At 35.0% G+C, this 24319-nt stretch overlaps 1 protein-coding gene across 48 annotated transcripts in view; it reads right to left on the minus strand.

The window, feature by feature from the left end:
- Positions 1–4011: 4011 nt before the first annotated feature.
- Positions 4012–24319, minus strand: part of CAPS2 (calcyphosine 2) — a 47807-nt gene continuing 27499 nt past the window's right edge. For 28 of the 48 annotated variants that reach the window (XM_021092031.2, XM_021092037.2, XM_021092040.2 and 25 more), the window contains 8 exons: positions 23779–23874; positions 23597–23690; positions 19078–19196; positions 18050–18123; positions 16334–16488; positions 11494–11613; positions 9127–9223; positions 4012–6319 (listed from right to left, as the gene is read on the minus strand). In XM_021092031.2, coding sequence (XP_020947690.2) covers positions 6144–6319; positions 9127–9223; positions 11494–11613; positions 16334–16488; positions 18050–18123; positions 19078–19196; positions 23597–23690; positions 23779–23874 — 931 coding nt within the window. In that variant the 3' untranslated portion in view covers positions 4012–6143. Of the gene's footprint in view, positions 6320–9126; positions 9224–11493; positions 11614–16333; positions 16489–18049; positions 18124–19046; positions 19197–23596; positions 23691–23778; positions 23875–24319 lie in introns of those variants that run through there. The other 20 variants (XM_085025080.1, XM_085025088.1, XM_085025077.1 and 17 more) reach the window with 4 other exon arrangements.

Raw genomic sequence — 24319 nt, forward strand, 5'->3', positions numbered from 1 at the left:
TCTTTTTTTTTCTTTTTTTGGCCATACCCATGGCATGTGGAAATTCCTGGGCCAGGGATCCAACCCACGCCAAAGTTGCAGCAACGCCAGGTCCTTAACCCACTGCTTCACAAGGCAACTTAAGGAATCATTCCATTTATATCTAAACTCATTCAGCCAGGGCTCAAAAATCCCATTGTGACTTGATAAAAAGAATACTCAAAGCACAACAGGGACCTTGATTGTTTTCTCCTTGCATAAAATTTGTCACCAGAGAGGTAGTTTTTTATTCAAATCCTTTCGAATAACTTTCCTTTTCTTGGATAGCCAAAAACTATACAAATCAGCTTACACAGGTTATTAAATAGAGAAATCTGAAAATGTGTATCCGCTAATACATTTCTAAAATCTGTGATCAAATCTCCAAAATCTTTGCTGTTTCAGCTTAATAAAATAGAAAACTATAATTGCCATCTCAATAATACTTTAATAAATTGAAAGTTTTCAGAATGGTGAGTTATTATTATTCCCCTGGGATGATATAAGCAGCCCTTCCATGCTCTGCTTTGCCTATTTTGTGCTTGTATTATAGCAATCTTGAACTAGGCTTTGGAATTGTTAACTCTATTACTTTAGCCATCATGCCATGCCACGTTTAGGTCTGTGATGCCTGCTGTGTCTGACAAGAATTGCAACTGTGACAAATTTAGGAGTAGCTAATTTAGTGGTACACACATAATAGGTTCTTTATGGTGGTTAACTGTGACTTCCCCACCCTCCCTAAAAATCTTTGAGGTAGTGAGAATGAGCTATTCCTCTTAATCTCACTACCCAGTTATAACAAAATTAATTTCAGAGTAAATTCTGCCATGCATAAGGATGTTTATCAAACAAGCACACCCTACCAAGGGGACGCAGAGCTTTTTCTGTAAACTCAGTGAAATCCCAGCAGTTCGTCCTTTAGGGAACTCCAACCAACGCTATGCCAGAAAGGCTCACCAGGGGAAGCAGCAGAAACACTCTAGCAGAGGGATCTGGTTACAGTATTCTTACAATTGGTCAGCCAGAAGGCTTCTAATCCATAGGTAGAACACAGGACCACTTAAGACTCTAACAAGATGCCATTTTCATGGATAAAGCCCATGATGTTTAGGAAGCTAATTATCTAGGCATATGAGATTGACAGAGTGCTAGCTAACTGAAGTGAATATAGTAGCCCCTGAGCAGTGATAAAGTGCAGTCTGCGCAGCATTTATTAGGGAAATTTATTGCCCCTATAATTGAAGTTTGCACTAAATTACACATTCATACTATTTACATAGTCTTTGTTAAAGTGTTTTAATGCAAAAGTGTTCAAATGCAAGAACAATAACAATTGCTACTCAGTAAACCACATGTGTATCCTGTCTACAAATTTTGATTTAACACCTACCACAGGTCAAACACTGTGCTAGACACTAGGATCATAGCGTTAAATAAGATATGGTTCTTATCCTCAAGGAGCTTGCAATCTAGTGGGAAAAACTTGAGCAATATAATTGCTATAGTATAAAGTGATAAATGCTGGATTAAGGGCACACCTAGACTACTGATGGGATCCCAAAAAAGGGAAGCTCCATCAGACTCAAGAAATTTGTCTGATTTAGCTTTCTAAAAGAGATGGTTCTTGAGGTGGTATTAGAGCACAAATATGAATTATTTCCAAGTGGAAGAAATAATTGTGGACAAAAGTAGCAGAACAATTCTGAAGGTAGAGAAAGTTGAAACCTCACAATCCATTTCAAAAACTGTAAGTAGTTCAGAAGGGCTGGGGGATCATGGAGAGTGAGCTGATGGAAGGAGATGAACTTACAGAGACCAGATCATTTAGGTTTACATATTAAGGTAAGGAATTTGAACTTTTCTGAAAGATGTGGGATACCATGGAAGGATTTTAATTATGGAAGAAATGTCCATTTTAGAGAGATCATTCCAACAGCAATGTGTAGGAAGGTTTGAAATAGGATTTGGAAAGAGGCAGAGTTGATTAGGGGGTACAGATTCAAAAGAAAGAAACCCAAGGACTCATACTCAAGACTTAGTGGATATACAGAGAGTGAGAAAAAATTAGAATGTCTCTGAGCCTTAAGCAAGTGGATGAATAGTGCTACACAATCGGTGTCAGTGACTGAATGAGCCAAGTAATGATCAGACAAACAGTGGCTCCAATATGGGGCATTTATTCTTTACTATTAGAAGACATCCAATAAATAAGTTGCCCTTAGAAATCTGTATAACCATAAAATAAAAGTGGGAGGATATGATAGTAGCTTCTCTTATCAGTTACTAATGCATCCTGTCAATCCACTGGATTCTTTTTCTCTTCTCTTGGTTGTCTTCTGTTATATAGGCTAGGTTCTTTCTATTTCTTTAAGCATTTTCACTGTAGATGTTTGTTCTTGCTGGTCAACCTAGTAGTGATTAAAATTTATCACAGTGCATATTTTATTTTGCAAGCACTATAAACTATAACCTCACAAATGCATATTAAATAGTCTGCAGTAAACAGAGCTTATTTTACATAATTCTCTCCTGAAGTAACTGACAATTTAGATTGACTGGAAATCCAAGAAATTAATAAACTAAGATGTGTTTTGTGGCTGCATCAAAATTGTGAATTATTCTAAGTGATTCTCCTTGTGCAGAATCACTGGTTTTCATTAAGCACAGGTGTTTCTGTTAGGGTAGCATTGCTTTGTTTCCTCGGTCCCTGTCCCTGCACGCAGCAAAGAATTGAAATTGCAAGGGCGTTAAAGGTGTAGATAAGCTCTTTTAGTTGGAACATTAGTTATGTTAATTACAGCTGGGAAGTGTCACAGCTCTGGAGCAGTGCTACAGCTCAGAAGTCACAGCTCAGAGGTGACACCTCAGAAGTTACAGCTCTTGTCCAGGCTTTAAAAGGGCATCATCTGGTCTGCTGGTGCCACAGTGTCAGGGTTGCCTTGGAGACCACAGTTACCCAGAGGGTAGTGTTACAAGCAAGTTTGTTAAAGCGAAAATACACTCTCAAAAGGAGAGCAGGCCGCCCCAGGTAGGGACTGGTCCCGCTTTACAATCAGGTTTTCCTTATAGCCACCTGCTGCAGACCAGAGTGGGGGCCTCATTTTTCCCTCAACCTGGCCCACTGTGTGTGCATAAGGGCTGAGTGTTGATTGGTCTCTGTATGGGGCACATTTGATCTTCTGATTGGTCTTGGGCAAGATACTTCATTTACATGGGGAATAGACTATAGGGAAGTTTCCCACAGAGTTCCCTGATGTTGGGTCTGCTTGTGTTCTCATTGCCCCTTTAGAGGCAGGGTGAGGAGTGGGCCAGAGACCTTTCCCAGTAGGGGGTGTGAAGGAGCAGGCCTGGTTGCTCAAGGTGGGGAAAGAGGCATTACAGTGAGACCTGTGGGGCAATGATAAGCTTCTGATAATTTTGTCTTGCCAGAGGCTTTGAGTTTAATCTTCTAGAAGGGGACCTGAAGCATTCCTATACTATAAAATTTAAAACAGGGATGTATATACTTTTATCTATACTACAGCTGCTCCATCATAAAATGTATATTCTTTCCTAATTAAAATATTGCTAAAATTCCTAAATATCCCTTCCTAATAAAATATAAATTTTCCCTGAAAATTCTTTAAAACTTTACTTCTAAGAATAGAATCAGTAAAATCAATATATAGAATTCAATACAGTATGGTTAACTGGGAAACAATTCTGTATCAAACAGGTAACTACCTTTTAAAGTTCCAGAGAACAATGAAATATGCTTAACTATAAACTTCATGTAATGCCATTACAATATATAACAATATTTTAAAGCTTATCAAGAGACCTTTAGAACGTGATGACTATTAAGAGTAGAATTTCAGAAGTCAATTATTATATTGTGGATATTTGAAAATGTAACTTCTATTAAATACTCTTCTATTATATTGAATACTAAATAATAGATTTTACTATAACCAAGTCAAAGAAGAATGCAGTGAGGTGTGCAGTGAGGTGTACCATGAGACAAAAGCAGAATGATTTATTGTGCCACCATTTATAATTTAACAAAATATGTCAAATAACATTGAATATTTTAGCTTCTAGCTTTACATGGAAACAGAGTAAAATAATAAATTAACTACAAAAAAGTTATATCGCCTAAATAGAGAAAATTCCTACAAATAATCACATATAAATATTTATATTGAGAGTGGAGCTTTAAGAATATGCTATCATATTAAAATGTTAAATCCCAGAAGAATCTCCCCCTCTTTTTTCTACAATGTGATAGCCTATACATTTTCTGATTATATTCACAGGAAAAAATGTCATAACAGTACTTAGTATAGACTTAAGAACTAAATAAAGGGAGTTCCCATCGTGGCTCAGCTGAAATGAATCCGACTAGTATCCATGAGGATGCAGGTTCTATCCCTGGCCTTGCTCAGTGGGTTAAAGATCCAACATTGCCCTGAGCTGTGGTGTGGGTTGTAGATGTGGTTTAGATCCCACATTGCTGTGGCTGTGGTGTAGGCCGGCAGCTGTAACTATGATTTGACCCCTAGCCTGGGAACTTCCATATGCCATGGGTGTGGCCCTAAAAAGCAGAAAAGAAGAAAGGAAATATAAAATTATCAATGAAAAATATCACATGCATATTGAACAACCACAGAATTAAGTCATTTCAACATAAAAACAATTTCTAGGGTTTAAGATGATTATAGTTGGATAAATTTTTCCAAAAAATTAATGGACTCAGAAATAGTGTTATAAACCTCTTTCTGTCAAAACATCTTCCAGCATATTGTTTTAATTACAATAACCTAATTGAAAAAAATTTTCTAAAGAATTCAGCTAGTGAAAATAGCACTAAACTGTTTGTACATGCTTTGTTTCTGATATTTCAGTAGAAAGTTTTAGTACCTCCTTGAATCTTGAAAAAGTACCACTTTGAATTTATGGGGTTCATGCACATCACATTTCTGACAATGTTGCCAAGGGTATGGGTGGATGAAGTTATAAGCCAAACTTCATATTCTACGGAGTATGTATTTTCATTTTTGAACAACTTCTTATTTTGCTTAATACCATTTTTTCTAATTTGTTATCTTAATATATAAAATTTAAAATTATGAACTTGAAAAGCAATTCTATAAAGTTTCTTTCTTCTCTTTGTTATTTCCAAGGAGAAGTGAGGAATACAGGAAAATTTAGAAAGAATGATTACGACACATCTAACTGTTCAGTAATATCTATTTAGAAGAAAATGTTTCAGTTTAGTATAAGAAAAAAGTTATTTAGAATAGCATACATTAATTTTAGAACACTAATTAATTTTTACATTTTGGTTAAAATAATTATCAATTAATCCATATAAGTGATAACATACTTTTTGAGACTTTAATATTTTAAGAAAACATTTCCCTTCCCATTCTATATTGTTTCTAGTTAAATAATAATTCTGTGCAGATAATAAGAGTTGCGGTTAAAAACAGAATAAAAGAACAAGTAGACATTGTGATCTATTGAAAAAACAATAGCATATAATTTAGAAGACAAGAATTCGCACGCCAAGTCAGTGTTTAAATAAGCATTTTAAGGATAAACTTCCATCATTCTAAATATTTATGTTACAGAAAACATCTATAATCATGCTGCATGGAAGTTTTCTTTTGCATATTCTTTAATTGCTTTGATACTTTCAGATGTTTGAAAAAGTTGAACTATTTCAGTCTCATAGGCTTTGAGCCCACGTCTAATTCATCAAGTTGAGAATGGTGGCAATTATTTTGCAGGGAATGGGTAGCAAAAAAATCAAAGGACAGGAAACTTGGTTAGTGTATAGCTGCTCTCATCATTTGATACAGATATTACTTTTTTTTTGAATGCTGATAAAAAGACTGACCTCTAAATGTATTCAAATAAGCAATATATCAAAAAGACAGATCTTTATAAATAGACAAGCACTCATACATGTGTATAAATATATGTCCCCTTACGTCTATCCTTCTGAATATTTCTCTTTCCAAGCTCAACATGAATAACAACGAACAACAAGAACTCTAGAATAGTATATTCTAGACTTTACATTCAATTCATCTCTCCTTTACAATGCTTAGTGCTGATGATATACTCATTTTAAAAAACTAAATCCCCCATGGGGTACGTAAGATGTTAACAAAATCTTCATCATCTATTATCCCTATACTTAGACCTTCATAGTAATCTTCAAATTCACCATATGACACTTCATCGGACTTGATGCAGGCATCTTTTAATGTTTCTAGAAAAGATGATTTGATTTCTTCCTCTGTGGAATGTCCTGTAAAACAGTACTGACTATGAAACAATGTACTTAAAAGTCCAATAAAATGGCTGATGATGATAAAAAAATACTTAATTCATCTTATGAAACTTTTTCAGCAATTTGAAATCTTATGTCAAGCTATCCCCCAATTTATTTAAACATTTTCGTGCATAAACTAGAATTTACTTGTGAGGATTTTAATACACATTTGAGGAATCTTTTAAGCCTCTGATAGGGTGTATCTGTATGTATAGGCAAAATAATAGTTACTACCATAGATATTCATGCATTTGTTAATGTTTTAGAGACCTTGTTTTCATTCCCATTAGAAATGAGGAAAGAAGAAAAAAGGTAAATAATCTCAGTGATTTATAGGCTGTTAACACAGTAGCGCAATGTGTGAAAGGCAGCAGTTACTTTATGAAGCAGTTACTCATTACTGCAGCTAGAAAATATTACTGCAAACACAGGATTCAGAGGCCTATGAAAATCTTCGCTGAAAGAATTTTCACTTGATTAAATTATTCTATTTGAATCTCTGAAATTAAGTAGGCTATTTCTACTGGTGGGTTATTTTAAATATGATTAATTTTAACCTACAGGAAGATGTTATTGAGAATTACATATGTAAAAGGATTATAATTCCTTAGCTTGTTATTTAAAGAGAACATAAAATATCTGATTCATCCTTTTTAAAATTTGTTTTAACAGGTAACAGTTTTTCCTCTTTTTAGATTGTTTAGATTGCTAGCTTATCTTCCTTAATGTTAATGCAAAAAGTATAGAATTTTTTAAACTAACAAAGGCTTATCTGACAACACAAAAACAAAATACTTACCAAGGACTCAATGACACATAACAAAACTAAAGCTACTGAAGCAACTTAATTAAGATTTTAGAGGGGAGAAGACAAAGAGGAAAAAAAAATTCACAGTGTTGAAATCACCTAATATTGAAATAAGTAAACTATCTTGTTCCTGCATTTAATGTGACCAGTTAAAGGGGAAAAGGCAGAAAAATCACATGGATTTAAAGGGAAAGACATACTAAATACAATTAAATAATATTACAAATTCCCTTATAGCAACCATAATTCATTTAAAATCATTGATAAGGAAGTTAAACTATTTGACCTGAAATAGATGACTGGAAATTGAGAAGCCAGTGATGAGTAGCTTTAATCATCATAATTCTGTTAATTTTTCACTCCACAATTAAAAGTAATAACCATTTATAAGGATCAATTAAAAACCAAAGTGACTATATGTTCTTTTTTCTAAAAAGAAAAATTCTAGAGTAATAGTATTATATAGTATTTAACAATATAAAATCAAATTATGAATTAGAAACTTCACAAAATATAAATTACAAATGGTCAATAAATATACAAAAATATGCTTAACCTCCCTAGTAACAAAGGAAATGCAAATAAAAAAATTTGGGGCCTATCAGATTGGGAAAAATCTAGGGTTTTGGTGAGGTGGTGGTGGGAATTAATCTCTAATTAACAGCAATAAAATCTGGAGTAGCCATCTTATAATGAGATTTGGAAGGAGCAATTAAAACATGAAAGGTGGATATTATAGGTCTTAATATAACCCCAAGGAAACAGCAGAAAATAGGATTAAGGAGTCACAAATAAGCATAGTCACTGCTTCAATGCTTGCACATCAATAATTAGAAATTAAAAGTCTACCAACAGGAGACTAACTAGGTAAATTGCAGTAATTTTGCTTTTTAAAAGAATAATAGGCAGCAGATAAAAATAAGATGCCTCAATGTTGATTAAGATGGAAAAAAACGGAGTTCCCAACTAGTAACCATGAGGTTGCGGGTTCAATCCCTGGCCTCGCTTGATGGGTTAAGGATCTGGCATTGCCCTGATCTGTGGTGTAGGTGGCAGACGCAGCTTGGATCCCCATGTTGCTATGGCTCTGGTGTAGCCTGGACTCCAATTGGAGCCCTAGCCTGGGAACCTCCATATGCCGTGGGTGCAGCCCTAGAAAAGACAAAAAGACAAAAAAAGATGGAAAAAACACCAAAACATGTTGTTAAGGGTAAAAAGCATACTACATAGCAATATGGTTAATGTAATTTTCATGTCAAAAAAAATCTTCAAAAGATATTATCTATTTATACGATATACACAGCTATGAAAATTTATACAGTAAAAACTATATATATATATATATATATATATAAAGTAAAATGATAATAATTGTTGCCTCTATAGAGGGAAATGGAAAGAGAGGAGTTACTATGGCCAAATGGTTTCTTTATAATAATAAAATTTTATTTATATTTACTCATATTTATTTATATTTATTAATTTAATTATGTAAAAATTAAAGTCAGAAGAAGTATAGTAAGTACTGAATCTCTAGAATTACTTGGAGCTATTTTCTATATCCTCAAATTTTGATAGACATATGATTTTCATTATATGCATAGCTATCCCCAGAAAAAGGATATCCCCTTATTCTGCCATAAATCCTCAAGCATAAGCAGATACAGAAAAACTAACTCAGAGAACGTGCATACGTAATCATCTGTTTTCTAAATCTGCTCTGTTCAAACTCAAATTAGTCATTATCTCCTCAGGAAATAAAAGTTAAATCTCAATTATAAACATCAAAGAAAAAATAAGTATAGATAACAGACCTAAGATTTTTAAAAGAAGGTCAAATAGCTCTCACGTTCCTGGTTTAAAAAATAATTGTTTCTTTCCTGTCTTAATGGCCTCAAGCTCATGCTAATTAAAGATAATACTTTTATTAACTAGCATCTTAGAAATATAATGAATTTTAACTCATAATGATTACCTGAAATTACTTGAGGATGCTTCTTTGCACAATAACATTTTCTTATGTCTGTAATAGACACAGTACCTGTTTTGTTAAAATCCAATTTCATAAAGGCCTAAATAAAGAGAGAAATGTTATTCTTTTCTATGAAATTATTAGAACTTAATTTTCTATTCTGAAGTAAGTTATTTTTGAGCTCAAACAAGACAGTTTAAAGTACTAAACTGGTATAGGAAGGAAACATCATGAACATAGGGAGAAAGGTATTGGAATAAGATATTAGGTAAACTGCACTTAAGTATCAGTTCTACCACTTTTTAGCACCCTGGCCTTGAGAAAGCAACTTAACCTCTGTTGCTCTGGCTTTTCTCTTCTGTACACTGAGGACTTGGGTAAAAGACCTCTCAGGTAAATATCACCTTTAGGATTCACGTGAAACTGATAAATGGCTAAGGGAAATTGCCACCTTTAGGATTCACGTGAAACTGATAAATGGCTAAGGGATTATTCTGATTTAGAAAGTGAAACTGTAAATAATCCATCATTGAAATCAGTGAGATGGAGAAATAATTTTTAAATGGGTTTTGTTACTCTATTTTCTTAAGTTTAACACTATCTTTTGAAATGCTACTTTTTATACTATTCCTCTAATTCAATGCAATTCTGAGTATCACAAAATATATTTTATTGGAAAGAGGAGTGGGTTCATAGAAGCATCCAACTAACCCAAAGCAACATCCCACATTTGCAGAAAAGTCAAAACTAAAATCATGTTTGTTTATTCACAGTAATACTGCAGATACATGGTACCTGTTATGGGCTGAATTGTGTCCTCCCCCAAATTCACATGTTGAAGCGCTTACCCTCCCCCTAGTACCCCAGAGTGTGACTGTCTTTGGAGATAGAGCCTTTAAAGGGGAAATTAAGTTACAATGAAATCATTAGCATGGGCCCTAATGCAATACCACTAGAGTCCTCATAAGAAGGGATAAGAACACAGACAACAGAGACCGAGATACGACCATGCAAGCACACAGGACCAATTACAAGCCAAGGAGAATAGCCTCAGGAGAAACCAAACCTGCTGACACCTTGATCTTGGACTTTTAGTCTCCAGAATTGTGAGACAATACATTTCTGTTGTGTAAGTCATCCAGTCTGTAGTATTTGTTATGGTAGCCCTAGCAAACTAGGGCAGTACTTTAGAAGTCTGCCTTTGTCCTCTAGTCCCAGTTCCAAGACTTATGAAAGAGACAACCACCCAGTTTCTACTCCTGATACATCTATCAGCAGGACATGTAAAGTACAAATAAGTGCAAATTTATACACATTATGAGGTAAGTTGTTTACCACAAGGTTTTTATTTTGTATTTTGGCCAGTGAAAATAAAGATTCTGATATTTTCTATTTTGAGATTTTTACCTGATGTAGTTGTTGATACTAAATACACAATAGTTTCATTTCAATATTAGGTAAATATTCTTCTCATATGAGATCTATATACAAGAGGGGAAAAAAACCACATTGCTTAAAAGTATGTGCTAAAGATGGCAACCAGAACCTAAATAACATGTTCTTGCTTCTTACAAAAGCAGGGCTCCTGTTTTCAATTACAATTTAACATGATCGTTTTAATCTTCATTTAAACATTTAGCACTCATATTTAAAAGCAGAGAAGCATCTTTTAGTTATCCTCCTAATTGAGCCTTGACCTACAACAGCTATAATGCTATTAATTTCACATGTATTACACCATTCAATCCTTAGAGCAGCTCTGTGATGTAAGAAACTGAGGCTTGGAAATACTTAATAACAGATATAGATATACAGCTAAATGGAGCTACCAATTTATGGAATTAGTAATTTGTGAACTGACTTTTAATTTGAGATTTTATTTTCCTTTTATAATATTTTCCTAAAATATATGCATAACTTATTGTGCTTTATCTTGGGCTGATCTGTGTTTATGTTTTACTAAACCCAAAATACCTTAGAAGTAAATGAATTTAAAACATTTTCTTCTTCTTTTTTTTTTTTTTTTTGTCTTTTTGCTATTTCTTTGGGCCGCTCCCGCGGCATATGGAGGTTCCCAGGCTAGGGGTCGAATCGGAGCTGTAGCCCCCAGCCTACACCAGAGCCACAGCAACGCAGGATCCGAACCACGTCTGCCACCTACACCACAGCTCACGGCAACGCCGGATCGTTAACCCACTGAGCAAGGGCAGGGACCAAACCCGCAACCTCATGGTTCCTAGTCGGATTCGCTAACCACTGCGCCACGACGGGAACTCCTCCTAAAACATTTTCAATGATAATTCTTTTAGTTCAAAAGAATAAACCCAACAATCTATTAAAAGTAACTATTTAAAAGACTAACAAATTTACCTTTCGAACAAATGATTTCCTGTATTCATTCATTTCACCAACAACAGCACGCCTGAATTCTCCATAATCAACCTTGCCATCACCATTACCATTTAGAATTAGCCACAAAGACTCAAAATCCTAGAAAAAAATCACACAGAGACCATTGCTACACCTTTAAGTTATGTATGGTCACAAAGATAATCATCATAACAATATTTTGTTATATCTTTTGTAACCCTAGACTAGGTAGTGGACTTAATAAGAAAACTGAAAAAGTTACATAGAAATCCAATCAAAGTCACTAAGAAAGCATATTTAGGGGAACTCTGTGTTGGACAGTTCCATAAAGTTAAGAACCACTTAAGGGTGGCAATAAATCACAAATTTAGCTTTGTTTTTTTAATTTCTTTTATTGTAACTTCCCCAATACAATTTTTTTTCTACTGTACAGCATGGTGACCCAGTTACACATACATGTATACATTCTTTTTTTTCATATTACATGTTCCATCATAAGTGGCTAGACATAGTTCCCAGTGCTACACAGCAGGATCCCATTGCTCATCCATCCCAAAGGCATCAGTCAACATCTATTAACCCCAAGCTCCCGATCCCTCCCACTCCCTCCCCTTCCCCCTTGGCAACCACAAGTCTGTTCTCCAAGTCCATGAGTTTCTTTTCTATGGAAAGGTTCCTTTGTGCCATACATTAGATTCCAGATATAAGTGATATTATATGATATTTGTCTTTCTCTTTCTAACTTAACCTCTCTCAGCATGAGAGTCTCTAGTTCCATCCAGGTTTCTGCAAATGGCATTATTTTGTTCTTTTTTATGGCTGAGTAGTATTCCATTGTGTATATATACCACTTCTTCCGAATCCAATCATCTGTCGATGGACATTTAGGTTGTTTCCATGTCTTGGCTATTATGAATAGAGCTGCAATGAACATGCAGGTGCATGTGTCTTTTTAAGGAAAGTTCTGTCTGGATATATGCCCAAGAGTGGGAATGCTGGGCCATATGGTAGTTCTATGTATAGTTTTCTAAGGTATCTCCAAACTGTTCTCCATAGTGGTTGTATCAGCTTACATTCCCACCAACAGTGAAGGAGGGTTCCCTTTTCTCCACACCCCCTCCAGCATTTGTTGTTTGTGAACTTATTAATGATGGCCATTCTGACTGGAGTGAGGTGGTAGTTTTGATTTGCATTTCTCTAATAATCAGAGATGTTGAACATTTTTTTCATGTGCTTGTTGGCCATCTGTATATCTTCCTTGGAGAAATGTCTATTCAGGCTTTTTGCCCATTTTTCCATCGGGTTGTTGGCTTTTTTGCTGTTGAGCTGTATAAGTTGTTTATATATTCTAGAGATTAAGCCCTTGTCAGTTGCATCATTTGAAACTATTTTCTCTCATTCTGTAAGGTGTCTTTTTCTTTTTGGTTTCCTCTGCTGTGCAAAAGCTTGTCAGTTTGATTAGGTCCCATGGGTTTGTTTTTGCTTTTATTTCTGTTGCTTTGGGAGACTGACCTCAGAGCACATCTGTAAGGTTGATGTCAGAAAATGTTTTGCCTGTATTCTCTTCTAGGAGTTTGATGGTGTCTTGTCTTATGTTTAATTCTTTAAGCCATTTTGAGTTTATTTTCGTGCATGGTGTGAGGCTGTGTTCTAGTTTCATTTATTTGCATGCAGCTGTCCAGGTTTCCAAGCAATACTTGCTGAAAAGACTGTCTTTTTCCCATTTTATGTTCTTGCCTCCTTTGTCAAAGATTAATTGACCATAGGTGTCTGAGTTTATTTCTGCATTCTCTATTCTGTTCCATTGGTCTGTCTGTCTGTTTTGGTACCAGCACCACATTGTCTTGATGACTGTGGCTTTGTAATATCACCTGAAGTCTGGGAGAGAGATGCCTCCTGCTTGGTTTTTGTTCCTCAGAATTACTTTGGCAGTTCTGGGTCTTTTGTGGTTTCATATAAATTTTTGGATTGTGTGTTCTAGTTCTGTGAAAAATGTCATGGGTAATTTGATAAGGATTGCACTGAATCTGTAGAATGCTTTGGGTGGTATGGCCATTTTTCCAATATTAATTTTTCCAACCCAGGAGCATGGAATAGCTTTCCATTTCTTTACATCTTCTTTAATTTCCTTGATTAATGTTTTATAGTTCTTGGCATCTAAGTATTTTACTTCTTTGGCCAGGTGTATTCCCAGGTATTTGATTTTTGGGGGTGCAATTTTAAAAGGTTTTGTATTTTTGTATTCCTTTTCTAATATTTCATTGTTAGTACAGAGAAATGCAACTGATTTCTGAATGTTAATCTTACATCCTGCTAGTTTTCTGAATTTGTTGATGAAATTTAGCTTTTTAAGTTTAATTCTTTTCTTTAAAAACACCTACCATTTATTTGAATTTGACCAGTTAATTATTATTGATGTATTATATCTGTGACAAATAAGAAGTCATTTAACATACTGGAATGCCTCCAACAGCATTAAGACTACTAACTTTATTTCTGCTTCACATTTGAAATGAGATTTTAATGACTGTAACAAATATTCCATAATTTACACTGAAAACGGATGTTTTGAATAAATTCCTTATACCAATTTATTCATTTTACCATTGCCATCTTTTTTTGGGGGGGAAATACACTACCAAATAGAAATAGAAAAATAGTACAGAATTGAATATTAGAATAGAATAGAATAGAATATTCACAGCAAGAGCTTTTCTTAAACTCAAATAAATGGGAGTTCCCATCATGGCACAGTGAAAATGAATCCAACTAGGAACCATGAGGTTGCAGGTTTGATTCCTGCCCTCGCTCAGTTGGTTAAGAATCTGGCATTGCCATGAACTGCAGTGTAGGTTGCAGACGCAGCTTGGATATGGCATGGCTGTGGCATAGGCTGGCAGCTGTAGCTCCGATTACAGCCCTAGCCTGGGAACCTTCATATGCTGTAGGTGTGTCCCTAAAAAAAAAAACAAAAACAAAACTCAGATAAATGTATTTTCAATGTTTCAGTCAAGTTGTTAACCTTAAATGAGAATGTAAATTTAAAAAAACAGCAAATTGACTGACAAATAATGGATACCCCCAAAATATTCTACTCCATTTCCTCCTAATTTTTTTAATTAAATTGTTAATAATAAAAACTTAAGATGTCTTGTCTCCTCGCAGTTTTCAATAACCCATAAATGTTTTTTTGTCTGTTGCAATGCCCTGTAGATAAACAGATTTTAAGGTCTATTTAATAAACTTTTAAGAGTGCAAATGAGCTTAACCTTTACAATCATAAGTAACATGGATAGAAGATGAATTTGCTCACCCAACTCATGGAATACTAGAATTAAAAGATACTGCTTGAAGCTTAAAAGAAACTATTTTTAAGAATGAATGATTTACCAAAAGGAGTAACAAATTTAGATAACTCTTTATAAAATATGGTGCAGAATGGAAAATGATAATTCAGTTGAAAAAAATAAGGTAAATTTATTTGATAGTATCTCTATATAAATTAGGCTATTTAGAGGGCATATCATTTTGTTTAAATTTCAAATCAGTGCAAATACTTTGCCTTCCCCTAAACTAGTACTAGAATTAGACCCAGGTTGGTGACTTTTATGTTCTTATGTTTCTGCTTCTCATTGCCTGGGCAGTCTGAGGTGATATTACAGAGAAGAAAGAAAGAAAGAAAAAGAGAGAGAGAGAGAGGGGGAAAGGGAGAAAGGGAGAGAGGGAGAGAAAGTGAGAGAGAGAAAGAGAGAGAAAGAAAGACAGACAGAAGAAAAGAAGGAAGGAAGGAAGGAAGAAAGAAAGAAAGAAAAAGAAAGAAAGAAAGAAAGAAAGAGAAAGAAAGAAAGAAAGAAAGAAAGAAAGAAAGAAAGAAAGAGAAAGAAAGAAAGAAAGAGGGACTATTATTTTGAAAATGGGAAAATGGGAAAACTTACTCATACTTTCATAATATAGGTTCTCCCTTATGCTAGAAGTCATATAATTACTTTAGTTCTATATTCCTGAATCCAATCATAAAAATTTAGCCAATCAACCAAAAAGAGAAGTATTGTGGCAGCTCAGAAAAAGTACTAGATTGTTCTGTAATCATTTATATCTTTCTTTCCTTATGAAGACTTTAAGACTACAGCGTATGTCTTCTCAGAGTTTAGAACAATGCCTGCTTATTAGGCTTGTAGTCAGCATATGAGGGAAGGGTGAATACTGACATTTAAGAAATCACGAGACTCTGGGTAAAGCATCTTGGGAACTTTGGAAACCAGCAGTTTTAGAATCCATGAATCATTCTACCAATCCTGGACTTGAGCTGCAACAGCTAACCTAGCTCATTTCAGACTGGTCCCCACAATCTTGAATAGGTTCTTTCTAATCCTGCTACTGTTGGTCCTGAGTTAGTGGTTTTCGTAAATGGACAAAACTGCTTGGTGTGTCTTGTTTGAGGTCAAAGGGGGATTATGTCAGCAACCAAGGACCTCTGTTGAATCCTGAGCTTTTAGCCTTGCAGGGCTTGTTCTCATAGTTGTGTACAGGGGTACAGTTATACTACCCCTTAAATTTCATTAACATGTAATACTGTTTCACATTACACCCGTAAAACTCTAGAATTTAGCACTGTCAGTGAAAGTTTAAGTGTTAAAGTTTAAGTTAAAAGTTTAAGTGTTTAAGTTAAAATAGTATTATACCAAAAAAAAAAAGAAATCACTAGGACTGGCCTGAGGGCTGAATCTAAATATTGAGACACAGAGAAGGAAATAAATGAACTCCTAAAATTTCAGTAGAAAAGTAAGACCACTTAAGAGTACTGTGTCATTCACTGCAGAGAATTATCTGTGGTACATACGTTTTCAGACACTTCTAAGTGAAATACTTCCAGAGCTTGCTTAAAATCTGCCTTCTCTAAAAGCCCATTTCTTTTCTTGTCCAATTGTTGAAGGTATTTTCCCAAACCGGTCAAAATACGAACACCTCTTTTCCGTAGCTGTTCTTTTAGCACATCTGTTTAGAAAGAAAGGAAGTGGAAATGAATTGCTCCTATGCACACATGTATCAAATTGCAATTGTCTTTCTGATAAGAAAATTAAAGTTGATATAACTGATTTAAAGGATGTGAATATGCAACCAGATCATATATACGACTGATAATAGGCTTTGAAAAACAGAGTTTTTAGTAAAAGAGGTTATATATAAAATCACATGTAAATATACCAGAACTATAGCACCACTGTGTGGTGAAAATGTTACTATTTGAAATGTAAGAAAATAATGGTTCATTTTCTCTGTAGCATGAAAATAACCTACATGCTACAAATAAAATCTTCATTTGTATTTTCCAGGCTTTCTCTTCATCTAAAGATCCTACGTCTTTAATATCTTTTCTCTTTCTTTACAATTAACAACTGAAAATTGATGCCAGACAAGTCACACAAAAATTATCAGCTCAGAATTTCTAAAATTTTTTGAAATGTTCAAATTGTAACCTATATATTAAAAAGTATTAAGACTTTGGTGTGCTATTCAATATTACACATTTAAAGTAGCCCTTTCTTCTAGGAATTAATGAGAAGTTATATTCTAAGGTCCCAGCATTCTCTTTGTGGACAGATTTCATTTAATGCAGTTTGTGCCATCTTTACTTAAGAAAATATAGGCAACTTTACTAAAGCAGTTATTAAATATAATACATGAGAAGAAAGGGCAAATGTCCCTAGATACACTAGTGACAAGTATATTGATCATGACAGAACAGAGAAAATGATTTGCTGAAAATGGCATCAGGAATATTGAGAGCTCAAATATCAATCCCGGAAAACTTTTAAGCCTGTTTTTAGTCCTCTTACCCCTATCATCAGGATTTATCAAAATTCATAAATTATATGTCGATGTCTGAGATTACGTGTTTAATGCCTTCCTCCCTTCTTGACTATGAGATTCAACAGAGGAACTGTCTACATGAGCCTTGTAGACTGTAGTGATTGCAAAAGTGGACTCTAGAAACAAATCTGTAAAACGTTCTGGTGTTCAAAGCCAACATGTATTTCACTTATTACCTAAAACAACTCTGAAAGTAATAAAAGAGGTCATTAGCCGCATTTTAGACAAAGAGGTGCAGGAGATTTACATAAAGTCATATGTCTACTGAATGGCAGGATCCAAACATGAAATCTGGCTTCCAGTCTAGCATTTTTTTTTTACACTAGGCTGTCAGAAATCTCTTTAAAAGATCATCTGAAGCCTAAGATAAGTACTATATGGCAAAAAACCACTTCTATTCATTTCATGAATAAAACCAGTACTATCTGGTACTTTCTAAAATTCTTAAATTCATAAATGATAGAATACTAGTTATTCAGTTAGATGGGATCATTAAAATAGGGGAAATCCTAAAAATATTTTTAAACATGTATATATGTATGTGTGTATAAACTTATAAAAGATGGGAAAGCAAATAAGAAATATAAATCATGTCATAAAATGAAGAAATATCTGCAAAATACTGCTGTACTACTTAACAAAGAAATTGGTTGAAAATTAAAACTACCTGAGAGTATAGTAATACCTTGAATGGCCTTGAAAACCAGCCTATCATTGGCTTCTTGATTGTTTATATCATCATGTTCCACAGAATCAGTTCTGCAATTGACATGTTTGCAGTGATAAATATACATTGTTTTGTAATCTTGAGTACAGAAACTCTAAGCTCTTCCCTACTCTAGACTGAAAGAAACCCTCAAGTTGGAAGGGTGCTTAATCAAGTCCACCTTTGCTTGCTGCTTTAATCCCTGGGAGAATTAAATATGCTAAATCAAGAACTGAAATCCTCAAAACCTTCCAAGAATTACCTTTAAACATTACATTGCTTTGTAGTTACTTCAATGTTCTTTTAAAATACTTAATTAAAACTACTGAACTTAAAAGCAGTTTTACCTTTAAATGTATAAGATGTAAAAATGTTATTTTAAAAAGTAAAAAAATACATTAATATTGGCAATACGGTAAATGACAAAGAAATACAGACTTCCTATAAATTATAGCCAATTTATGGGAAATGGTCTCTAAGGCACAGTTAGTATACCAATTGTTATCATCTTGATTATATTTAGCACCAAAAAAACACTTGCAAAAATAGCATATATGTTTTTTCTGCGATTGAAAAAAAAACCTCAAATTCATTTAAAAGCTTTCCATTCACAGCATTATTTTTTTCATTTTATATATACATTATCAATCAGTAAATATTATAAGCATGTGGAAAAAGATGTTTCAATATTTTATTGTATCTCTTTTAAAACCTATTGGTTTGGTAGCATTTAATAAAATAAAAAAGTGTTACAGCACAGGCAAATTAATAAAGTACTTCAACGAACTTAAAATGGTACTTTTTAAATCTTTACTTGATTGCAACTGTTCCCACATATGGCATATATTTGAGTATAAGATATAACACATAAAATACACATATATAGCTATGCTCTGTTTTTTATAAATACAAATATTCAAAATGCTTCAACATAGAATATCATTTTAGGATAGTAAAAAATAATGTTTTCGCTTACCTCCAAAATGACAAATGGATGTTTGACTTACTTGAGAGAATCTGAAGCTCCCCGATCAATATTCGTGATTCGAAGTGTAAGCACTGTGTTTTCTTTTATGCTTTCTGGAAGCCTGGGATGTTCAGAACTCAAAAATGTCAAGTTAGCACCCTAAAGAAATTAACGAATGGATTATTTAAAGCTAGAAATATGTAAGAAGTAAAATACAACTAATATTCAATTTTGATTATATCTGATGTGGTATACTTTTATACCAATAAAAAGTATATTAAGAGAATATTTAGAAACTACCCAGGCTTCAGCTAATAATATAGGAAAATAACAGAACTAATTTCCCAATTGATCTCTCAATTAACAATCTTAGAATTAACAGTTCATGTGAAAAATACAAGAACTCCAGTTTTTATAAGAATCAGGAGAAAGGACAGGTTATTTCAATAGAAATTATGTCAGCCTAAATACAGAAATAGAGTTATTGATCCACAGAAAGATGTGCTGCAAATTGATGAACTATGATAGATTTATCACCTTCTTTCACCTGCTCTTTTGATGGCAAATATCACATAAATGTAAAACTAATTTTAACCTAATTAGAGCATCAAAGATTTGATGAAAAAATTCCCATAAAAAATTTTTAATCCAAACTTAGAAAATTATTATTTTAATTTCTGAGTTGCTCAAATAAATATGGTCAAATAGGGATGAACACAAATTTAAAATAAGTTTAATTCTCTCTCTTGAAAATAAGAAATTTCTCTCTTCTCTTTTTTCCAAGAGCATTTACTTTAGAAAACTTGTAACTATAAGTATTTGCTCCATTCTTTGAAATGTATATAAATTCTCTCAAAATCATGTAGGCAATTAAAGAGACTGTGTTATGTGTAGCAGAGTTATGCATATAAGCATATGTGCATAACTGTGCATCTATGAGGTCTGTCAGTGCATCCGAAGAATATGTATGTGTACAAGTGAAGTGGGTGAAGTTTTACGTATGTGTGTCTATGGACACAAGGGCATGCTTATATGACTATTATCTTAACAGTAGGCACTAAAATTTATTTTAGTGAGTATTTAGGAAAAGACTTATGGGGCACATAGAAAGGAAAAGATAAGTTCCAGAGCAACATCAGGAAGGCAGAAGAGACCATACTCCCCCCAAAAAAGAGGCATAAGGTTGAATATTTCAGCACAAAGAAACAGAAATTGTGGGTAGGCACAAGAGGTGGCAGGAGTCAGAAAATCAAGAGGTGGGCCTTTATCATGGGATTTATTGAAAGGATGCATTTTTAAGAATGAGAATGTCCAATACAGAGTTCCCATCGAGCTTAGCAGAAACAAATCTGACTAGCATCCATGAGGATGCAGGTTCAATCCCTGGCCTCACTCAGTGGGTTAAGGATCCTGCGTTGCACTGAGCTGTGGTGTAGGCTGCAGACGTGGCTTGGAACTGGCATTGCTGTGGCTGTGGCCTAGGCCAGCAGCTATATCTCCAATTCCACCCTTAGCTTGGGAACCTCTAAATGCCACAGGGGCGGCCCTAAAAAGAAAAAAAAATGTCTAATAATTGTAAGTTGCTTATGCTGCACCTATATAAACTTCCCTCTATATCCCCTTCAAAACATCTGCCACACACTAAAGGTGTCATATATAAGGTCTGTGTGTAGCTTTCTCTTTTTTTTCTTTCTATTTCTTCCTTCTTTCCTTCCTTCCCTCTCTCCTTTCTCTTTCTCTTTCTTAGAAATCATAATAAAACAAGAGTTTCACATCTGGCTCAAATAATATGGAAGAGGGATATTGAGAATAAATCATAAATTATTGGAGACAGCAGCTCAGACCTAGAGATAACTTTCATCTATCTGAGATAGGCATTCAAATTCTGCAGGTTGTAAAATGTGAGATGAAGCTGATTTTCTCTAGAAGCAGACTTGAGGGATACACACACACACACACACACACACATATACAAATACATACATAGTATGTATAGTGTACTATGTCCAAGTTTAAGGGGTAAAGTTTTTCTTCACCCCTCAACTCCTCATCCATCTAGTCACTACATCTTAGTGACTCTACTGCCTGAAGAATTTTTTCCTAATTAGCTTCACAGCAATCACTTGCCTAATTCACACTGCTGCAACCCCCCACCTAGATTAAGGTCATTCAATCCAATCTGGTCCTTTGTACTAATCTTCAGTCCATTCCCCACACTGCAACCAGAGAAATCTTTCTAAATCACAAATCTGATAACGCCACCACCCTTCATTCCACCCATGAATGACTCCCCAAAATATGAGATAACTCTTTAACAAAAGGCTGTTCTTAATAAGCTCTGATTTGTCTCTTGCCGACTCTCACCTTGAAGTAGAATTCAACAAGCCTAAACTACTTTCAGTTCTCAAAAAAAAGGCCATGCTCTTTCATGCTTTGATTCTTTGTACGAACTGTCTCCTCCATTTAGAAGCCTTTCCCTATATCCTCTGCTCTCTACCTCTCCCAGCCTACCTAGGTCAAGGTCAGATGGTACTTTCCTAGGTCAAGGCAATGACACTTTCACCATGAAGCCTCATTTGACTCCACAAAACTAGGTTGTTGCTCCTCCTATTTGACTGTTTCCCATTAGACTGCAATTCCCACAAAAGCAGGGAATATTTTTAAGTTACGGTTCCATTTCCAATGCCTAGCCTATGAGTATCTACTTGTTACATGAATGATCCCTGTGGATAGTGCTACATTTTGATCATGAGATGACATGAATGTAATAATTTAAAATTTAAGGGCACTATTCAAACTCTAATATTACCTATGATCCACCCACACTAGGGAATCCTTGTAATAATGCCATATGCCAGGAGTGTGCAAGGTAGGGAAATCATAGGGAAGACAAGGTAACTAAGAGCTATGTGACAGCTCCAGAAGCCAAGGCCTTCTCGCTCTGTGTGGAGAAAAATGTGCATCTTCAGGAAATAGGCCTACATTAGCTGGAGAATTATTCATGGTACTAATAAAGTAGCCACTTACCCAGAGGTACAGCCTCACAGGGCCTTTAAAAGTACCAAGACACAAGCTTTCCAGGGCTTATATTGCAGAATTGAGCATTGGCGGAAGGCTACAGGAATAAGTGCTATGCTTAGATTCAGAACTTCATGGGGAAACATCAACCATGAGCCATTCACACAAAGGCCCCTACTCAGGAAGGAGGAGAGAAAATAAAGTGGAAACTAGAAACTCTGCCCCTCCAGTCCCACAGGAGCCCTCAAAATCCAATACCAATAATAAATATATAGCAGGACACCATCAAACTCCTAGAAGAAAACATAGGCAAAACACTCTCTGACATCAACATCATGAATATTTTCTCAGGTCAGTCGCCCAAAGCAATAGAAATTAGAGCAAAAATAAACCCATGGGACCTCATCAAACTGAAAAGCTTTTGCACAGCAAAGGAAACCAAAAAGAAAACAAAAAGACAACTTACAGAATGGGAGAAAATAGTTTCAAATGATGTAACTGACAAGGGCTTAATCTCTAGAATATATAAACAACTTATACAACCCAACAGCAAAAAAACCAATCAATCAATGGAAAAATGGGCAAAAGACCTGAATAGACTGTTCTCCAAAGAAGATATACAGATGGCCAACAAACACATGAAAAAATGCTCAACATCGCTGATTATAAGAGAAATGTAAATCAAAACTACCATGAGATACCACCTCACACCAGTCAGAATGGCCATCATTAATAAATCCACAAATAACAAGTGCTGGAGGGGCTGTGGAGAAAAGGGAACCCTCCTGCACTGTTAGTGGGAATGTAAACTGGTACAGCCACCATGGAGAACAGTTTGGAGATACCTTAGAAATCTATACATAGAACTTCCATATGACCCCGCAATCCCACTCTTGGGCATCTATCCGGACAAAACTCTACTTAAAAGAGACACGTGCACCCGCATGTTCATTGCAGCACTATTCACGATAGCCAGGACATGGAAACAACCTAAATGTCCATCGACAGATGATTGGATTCGGAAGAAGTGGTATATATACACAATGGAATACTACTCAGCCATAAAAAAGGATGACATAATGCCATTTGCAGCAACATGGATGGAACTAGCGAATCTCATCCTGAGTGAAATGAGCCAGAAAGACAAAGACAAATACCATATGATATCACTTATAACTGGAATCTAATATCCAGCACAAATGAACATCTCCTCAGAAAAGAAAATCATGGACTTGGAGAAGAGACTTGTGGCTGCCTGATGGGAGGGGGAGGGAGTGGGAGGGATGGGGAGCTTGGGCTTATCAGACACAACTTAGAATAGATTTACAAGGAGATCCTGCTGAATAGCATTGAGAACTTTGTCTAGATACTCATGTTGCAACAGAAGAAAGGGTGGGGGAAAAAATGTAATTGTAATGTATACATGTAAGGATAACCTGACCCCCTTGCTGTACAGTGGGAAAATAAAAAAAAAAGAAAAAAAAAGAAAAAAAAATCCAATACCAGTTAGTATAACATACACACATATACACTCAACTTACAATATAAAAATCACCAAGTTGGTATTGTTTTCCTTTTCTTCGTCCATGCTGATGACAATAAATGCTCTTCTGAATAAAAGGAAGCACATTTGTTCTAGGAGTTAAATAACAAAAATGTGAAGTTATTCAGCTTCTCTGGGAAGTAATCATCTTGAGAATTTTAACAATGTTTGATGGCATACCTATTTTTCCCAAATTGCCGATACTCATAAATTGTAAGGGACTGGTCATGAGTGAAAAAGAACCCAACCAGCTCTCTGCAGGCATCATGTCCATTTCTAGTAAGACAGAAAAATATCAAAGATTTTTAAATAGAACACTTTTAATACTTAATAATAAACAGATTGTGTATGTCAGAGAGGGATTGCATAGAGTTCCCATTGTGGCTCACTGGGTTAAGGACCTGACATTGTCTCTGTGAGGATGTGGTTCAATCCCTGGCTTTGCTCAGTGGGTTAATGACCTGGCACTGCTGCTAGCTGCAGCATAGGTCGCAGGTGAGGCTCAGATCTGGCGTTGCCATGCCTGTCTGTGGTGTAGGCCTGCAGATGCAGCTCTGATTCAACCCCTAGCTCAGAACTACCATATGCTGTAAGTGCAGCTGTAAAAAGAAAAAAAAGGAATTGTGTGACTCGCTCAAATGTGTGGCATTGGGCAAGAGTTATGGGAAACCACAGGGAAAACATGACAGAGCTTGCTTAAGTGTCAACTTAAGTCATATTT

Source organism: Sus scrofa, chromosome 5, assembly GCF_054392235.1.
Source record: "Sus scrofa isolate SSC_HxYL_T2T_F1_AM1 chromosome 5, Sscrofa_HxYL_maternal_Yorkshire_Landrace_v2.0, whole genome shotgun sequence".
Classification (NCBI taxonomy): Eukaryota; Metazoa; Chordata; class Mammalia; order Artiodactyla; family Suidae; genus Sus; species Sus scrofa.